This window comes from Myotis davidii, unplaced genomic scaffold (genome assembly GCF_000327345.1).
Source record: "Myotis davidii unplaced genomic scaffold, ASM32734v1 scaffold1703, whole genome shotgun sequence".
NCBI lineage: Eukaryota > Metazoa > Chordata > Mammalia > Chiroptera > Vespertilionidae > Myotis > Myotis davidii.
Window position 1 is genome coordinate 662,155 of NW_006293780.1, and position 7,310 is coordinate 669,464.

At 42.0% G+C, this 7,310-nt stretch overlaps 1 protein-coding gene across 1 annotated transcript in view; it reads left to right on the forward strand.

Moving 5' to 3' along the window:
- Positions 1–7,310, forward strand: part of UNC79 (unc-79 homolog (C. elegans)) — a 218,862-nt gene that overhangs the window by 167,602 nt on the left and 43,950 nt on the right. Inside the window, exons 35-38 of the mRNA XM_015566456.1 lie at positions 2,430–2,468; positions 4,508–4,620; positions 4,710–4,795; positions 5,634–5,807. Of these exons, the coding sequence (XP_015421942.1) occupies positions 2,430–2,468; positions 4,508–4,620; positions 4,710–4,795; positions 5,634–5,807 (412 nt within the window). The remainder of the gene's footprint in view (positions 1–2,429; positions 2,469–4,507; positions 4,621–4,709; positions 4,796–5,633; positions 5,808–7,310) is intronic.

The window sequence follows — 7,310 nt, forward strand, 5'->3', positions numbered from 1 at the left end:
TGACTACCTTATCTCCCTTCCCCCAGTTTCTCTGTGGTATCCTTAGGAGTATATACAAGTCAGAGATGGTATAACTATTCCACACTTAAAATTAGCCAATATGAAAAGTAAGCCATGAACATGGGTGGTGGGGAGATAAGAAAAAATGGATTATTTCATTTAAACCCTTGGTTTTAACCTCATCATAATAATCATGGAATAAATTTTATACCAACTATCAACAGTACTGTGGAAGTGAGAGTTTTTATTAATGCCAGGTCACAATTTCTACTCGAATACTTTGCCGTGTTACAACAGGTAGGATTATTGCTCTGGTCTGGTCTGTTACCATCTCCTTCGAGTAGCTGATCTAAGAATTAATTAATATAGAGGGGTTTTATTTTTTGATTTTACATTAAGAGAGAATAAACCCTGTTCAAGCATGGCCAACTGTTAAGATGGAAACACAAGCTTTAAAGAAAAGTAAAGGAAAAACAGCAGACACATTTAGATATATTTAGGTGTGTGTGTATGTGTGTATATATATATACATACACACACATACATACAAAGGGTTTAAAGTAGGCTTAGGTCTCTATCTCTTTTGGGGAGACTGGGAGAGAGCATTTAAATCAGGGGTGGGGAACCTTTTTCTGCCAAAGGCCATTTGGATATTTACAACACCATTCACAGGCCATACAGAATTATCAACTTAAAAATGATGTTGCTATGAAACAAGCTCCTTGATTTATTGAATTTCGAGTCCTGCCTGCTGTTGCCTTGGCAGGGCCAGACCAAATGATACGGCCCATGGGCTGGACGTTCTCTACCCCTGATTTAAAGCAGTTTTAAGAATTCTTAACCTCAACCGATTCAGCAAACCTGCCAGTAAAACAGATTCAGCAATCACTTGATTCAGGGCTTCCTTGAATGCCTCTCTTCCACAGGAGGTCATGTGCATGCACGAACAGTGGTTTATTTATTCTAGTCCCACAGGAACTATTTCCAGGGTGTTCTATGAGTATGTGAGTTCAGCACAACCCTTTCATTTATCACCCAAGCCTTTCCAAATGAGTTTGTATTTTGCTCCCTATTTACATCCCTCTTAAAATTTACCCACCCTGCCCTGGCCGATGTGGCTTAGTTGGTTGGAGCATCGTCCTGTATATCAAAAGGTGGTGGGTTTGATTCCTGGTCAGGGCTACATACCCAGGTTGCGGGTTTGATCCCTGGTCGTGTGTGTATGGAGACAACCAATCGATGTTTCTCTTTCACTCTCCCTAAAATCAATAAAACATATCCTCAGGTGAGGATTAAAAAAAAAGTAAAAAATAAAATAAAAAATTACCCACCCCTTTTTCTAGGTACAGCCTTCAAGGTCACATTTACTGCATCATTAATTACTGTTGATTTCACTTGCCGATATTTATCTTTTCACTGTAGTATCATTAGCATGAGAAGGCCCATGACCAAAGCAACTGGGAATAGTGTCTGGTGTTACAGGTTGCTGGACCCTCTATTTCTCTCCAGATGTGTTCTTGGCTCAGATCACTCTCTTGTGGTCTTAAGCAAATAACTTTGTAGCATTTTCTTTATTTGTTTGTTTTTATTTATTTTTTATTGATTTCAGAGAGGAATGGAAAGGGAGAGAGAGATAGAAACATCAATGAGAGAGAATTGTTGATCAGCTGTCTCCTGCACGCCCCCTACTGGGGATTGAGTCCACACCCTAAGCATGTGCCCTGACCAGGAATCGAACGATGACCTCCTGGTTCATAGGTCAATGTTCAGCTACTAAGCCACACCAGCTAGGCTGTTTCTTTAATATCTTACCGATCATGGCATGTTTTTCTATACCTACCAATTTAGTATATTCTCCTTCTGTACCTATAGGTTGTTTCCACGTGTACAGAACCATATAGTTATACTTTTCAAAAACTTCATGTTATACAATGATTACTTATCCTAATACATTTTTCAGTTTGTCCTTTCAACTTAATAAATAGCTGACAGATACCCCGGTTACTCATTTTACTATCTTAGAGAGGTGTTTACAATTTGTGATTTGTTTGTTAGGGTTCAGAGGTTGTATACGAAGAAATGCATTTTGAGTTCATATGGGGTAAGGTGGGCCAAACGCTATCCTGACACCGCTCTGGCCTGGCTGTAGAGGCCATTTTGCAGATTGGCTGGGCGATATTAAACCAACTTAACTGTATGCATTTCCGTGGGAATATCTGATTTGTTGCAGAAATCAGCTCTCAGAAACTAGGTTAAGTTGAACCCTGTAGCCTGACCACTGTGCAGGCCTTCTGTCCCTGGTCAAGGGAATTGTCGCTGGTCTCACATGTCGCACTGTCTAAACCAGAGCCACACGGTCCTACCACAGTACTATGCACTTCATCATGAAGGCCCAAGATACTCATGGACTCTGTTTACTTACTTCCTAGGTTGGCATCCAGCACTACTTTTTCTAATCAAGCAGAAAGGTAAGGTCCTCAAGTGAGCCCAAATCTCACTTTCTTTTTGTCTTTTGTGCTTGTCCATCCTGTTTCTAAAACAGCAGAGTGTGTACCGTGGAAGGAATATTGTTAGTTCAGTTGCTGTTCCCCAGAGCACGTGTCCATTTTCTCTTCACACATTCCTTCCTTCATGCATTCACTCATTTTAGTCAGTAAGTATTTTTGAGCCCACTCTGTACCAGGCATTGTGCTAGATGCTAGATTTCAACTCGGGGCAAAACGGACATGATCCTGACCTTGTAGGGCTCACAGACTGTCTTGGAGGCAAACATGAACAAAATATTTGCATGAGTTTATACTTGTAAACAGGACTGAGTGCTGTGAACAAAAAGTGTAGTGAGACATGTGTAACATTCATTTATTCAGCAAGCATTTATGGAGTGACGACTAGGAACTGAGGATACAGCACATCCTGGCTCTCATAGAACTTATATTCTAGTCAGGGAGGCAGACAGTAAGCAAATTAATGAGGAAACTGGTATGTAATTTAATATCAGTTAGTGCTAAATGCTATGAAAAATAATCAAGTAAGTCTAGGAGATGGAGAGCTACTGAGGGTAGTGTTTTAGATCTAATAGTCAGGGCAACCTCTGAGGAAGTGGCCTTTGAACAAAACCTGATAAAGGGGAGGTGCATACATGCAGCGAGTAATAGAAAGAATCTTCCAGGCAGAGGAAGCAGCAAAGACCTTAAGTCAGGAGGACCTGGTCTATTTGGGGAACAAGACTAATGTAGGCTGGAGCAGAATGAGCACGGAAGGAGGGGTAGGGGATGAGATGGCAGGGGTAATAGGAGGCCAGGCCAGGAAGAGCCCCGGAGGCCATTGTAAGAAGTCCGACTTTTCCCGAGTGAAGCACAGAGTGAGGAGTGATATGACTTAGCTTGCTTTATCACACATCCAACCATGTATCCAGTCATCCATTTTATTTTTGAATGCATTTCAAAGTAATTTTCAGACATCAGCATGCTCCCCCAGTATGCTAATTCTTCAGCAGAGTTACCATTAACTAAAGTTTGATTTTTGTTTATGTTTTTCCTAATGCAAAATTTACATACAAGAATGTGCACATATCATAAGTATACATTAACCGAGTTTTGACAAATGCATACACCTGCATAACCCAAACCTCTGTCAAAATAGAACATTACCATCACCCCCAGAGAGTTCCCTCATACATCTTCCTAATCTCCACTCCTCGAGAGGCAAACACCATCATGAATTTTCCCACAATACATCTTCATATAAATGGAATTACTCTTTTGTGCCTAACTCCTTCTACTTAGCATAATGCTTTTGAGATTCATTTATGTTTTTATATGTATCAGTAGTTAGTTTCTTTTTCAGAGCTGATTTCCTCTTTCTTCTGGTAACTCACTCCCTAATCACTCTGGGAATATCCTTTCTAATGCTTTAATCTAAGGGCCAGGGCCACATAATCACCGTGGCTCCCTCTTTGACATGCAGAGATGGTACAGAGCGTACAGGGGGAAACCGCACACATCAAAGTCCTACCCACTGTACAAGTACCAACTCAGAGCCCCTCATCCCCCCAAAACTTCCCAGTTTTCCCACTAGGAATGAACACCTCCCTCTCTGTATTTTTTTCTCAGAGAAGCTCTCTCTTGTAGCCAGTGACACTTTCTGGGAGGATCTTACTGATAATCCTCATCTTGTGTTCTAGTCCTGACCCTGCCAGTCTCTGGACTTGTGGTCTTTGAAGGTCACCTTTCAGCTCTGGGTCTCAGAACCCTCATCTGTACACGGGGGTGGCTGGAATTAGCCTGCGGCCAGCCTGGCACTTCCTGGTTCTCTTTCTAAAAACTCATCAGCAGGATTCTGTGTGATTAGACTATTTCATCTTACGGATGAAAATGACAATAAGACATTCCATCCGTGGGTTGGTACATGTAAATGCCTGAACTCTAAATAAGTAAGAAAATAAATACCCAACCTCATTCGGTTTGTCCCACGATTCCTTGTCTTTCCTTTCCCTGCTCACCCCCAGCATGATGGTTCCGGGCAATGCAGCGGGCGTGGCCAAGCAGTTTCTGCGCTGCATCTTCCATCAGCTGGCCCCCAACGGCATCTTCCCGCAGCTGTTCCAGAGCACTATCAAAGGTAATTCCTCCGTGGGGAGCGCAGGCTCCATTGACGTGGCTGGTCGCCGGAAACCGGAACCGTAGTAAATCTGACTGTTCACTTTCCAGATGGGACTTTTTTACGGACCTTAGCCACGTCTCTGATGGACTTCAATGAGCTGAGCTCTATCGCTGCTCTCAGCCAGCTCCTGGAGGTAGGTCTGCTTTGATGACACTCTAAGCTCCCACTGAAATGCCTGCTGAGGAAGAAAGTCATTTACTTTAAAGTAAACAATTTTCATTTAAAATTTAAAATAATTTAAAGTTTAAAACTTAATGTAAAAATTGCCAATGCCTAGGCAAGTGTCAGTTAGACATTGCGGTTTTGAATGAATTTACTATTTACCTAAAGCGTCTCGACACCCTCCACCAAAGGGTGGACCGTTGAGAACTCACCTCTGAGAACTTCCTTCCTCTCTAAGGTGTGGTGGGTAGAGCAGTGTGCACTGGGTCATGAGACTTGCAGTCAAGTGTCAGTTTCACTTATTCAATGCATCACGAGATTCGGATTCAAGTCCTGCTTATCTGATGCATCACGGTCATGAGGCTTGAAGTCACTTCTCAGCTCCACTTGGATTCATGTCTCAGGTCCTCTGCTCATTAGCTCTCTCAATTAGCTTGGAGTGTTGGCAGGTTGCCATTGGGACTTTGCTGCTGGTCATTACTCTTAGTCTCTGGCCAATAGAGCTTCCCGCAAGCATCATTCATTGTATCTCTTTAGCACCTAACCATGCCAATTGTAGATCTTTAAGCGATGTTTTTCTTACTTACATTTCACCTTTTCACACTGAGTCAATGATCACAATTTTCCCTCTTACCTTTGTCCGACTGTGTTGATTTTTCTCTGTACTCCTGCCAATTGCAATGCTTATACAGTAGGCACACAACACAATTATAGCCTGAATATGTGATTTTTTAAATTGTTCTTTACCAAGTAGCTGCACAAATTCCCATGCTGTTTCAGCAGTTGATCGCCTATGCTTTTGTTTTTAGGGCCTAAATAACAAAAAGAATTTACCAGCAGGGGGTGCTATGATACACTGTTTGGAGAACATTGCTACCTTCATGGAAGCTTTGCCCATGGATTCTCCTAGTAGCCTCTGGACCACAATCAGCAACCAGTTTCAGACATTCTTTGTCAAGCTGCCTGGTGTTTTGCCTCTGAAGGTGAGCTGAGCCCAGGATTTCATTTTAAATTACTTGTTTCTGTTTACAGATCATCCATCTTGTTTCATAAAGGGCTGTCTGGAATCTCTGCTAGCCCTGGAGTGGAGAAGATATTTAGGTTGTTCTCTCTGAATGACTGCTATATGCAGTGAGCATTTTGACTTAGTGATTTCATGCTTCCAGTTTATAGAAAAAATTGTCAAGTGGATATTAAGTAAATACTTAGGTAAATGAATAAGTAGTTTTCTCTAAAAGGAGACCAGACATATAATGTAAAGCTTCGACTTTAGAGAATTATCTAAGTGGACGTGATTGCTATGTATTGGTGAATACTGTACTTGTAAGACCAAGATGATATTCTTGATGGCTTTACACCCTCCTCTCTCCAGCCCACCTTCCAAGAATACACACACAAGGGCCTCGCTGGAAATCTGATAGCCTAAGAAACAGTTTCAACATGAGCCCACTAAACGTGAAAACAGAATCCTATACTGTTGAAGCTGGAAGGGACTTATGAAAACCATCCTTTCCAATGTCCCCATTTTCCAGATGGGGACTGCATATTCAGAGAAGCAGTGGCAGCGTGAGGATTAGCACTCCCTGATGCCCAGTCCAGTGTCCTTTCCACGAACAGACTTCTAGAGTCCTTCTAAAGTAGGGGTGACTCGAAGCATTCAGGGCTCTACAGGCACTTGAATCCATTGCTATGTCTATGAACCTCATTTGCTCTATGCAGGTCACAGCTAGAAGTATTCAACTTGTTAATGAATCACTTGTTAATCTGACAGGTGAAGTTACATGTTGGCAGCTCCTTCTAAATTGAGTATCACATGTATGTAAAATGTTTCGTAAGGACCAATCACCTCTGATAATACCTTTTTCCAAATTGGCAGGTTTGGAAAATGTGACCCCCCCACATAGGTTCTGTAAGGTTAATAATCCAGGGACCCTTAGGTTGGTGCTGCTTTCTTTGAGTTTGAAGTTACGTGAGAAGCAGGAATACTGAGATCTTTACTATCTCTCACATCTTTTGATTCTTGTCTACTCACAAGTCTGGAGTAGCTGAATAAATCCAAGCAAAAGGATTAGTACTTTGAAACCATGTACGTATATAGCTACTGCACATGAACATGTAGGAAATCAAGTACACACGTTTTAAGTTGGCCACCTGGAACCTCCCTAGGACCAGAGAGCCATCCAGAGCCATCTGTTGCTTAAGAGGAGGGGTAGGGCTAGCCTGGTAAATTCAAATGCTGATAGGCTGATGCTATAGTCAAAATATTAAACTTGGTCCCTGGCCAGTATCCTCAGTGGTTAGAGTATTGGCCTGTAGACCGAAGGGTCTTAGGTTTGATTCCTGGTCAAGGGCATGTACCTGAGTTGCGGTTTCTCTCTCTCTCTCTCTCTCTCTCTCTCTCTCCTGCTCCCTTCCACACTCTCTAAAAATCAATGGAAAAATATTCTTGGGTGAGGAGTAACAACAACAAAAAAATGGATTTGCAT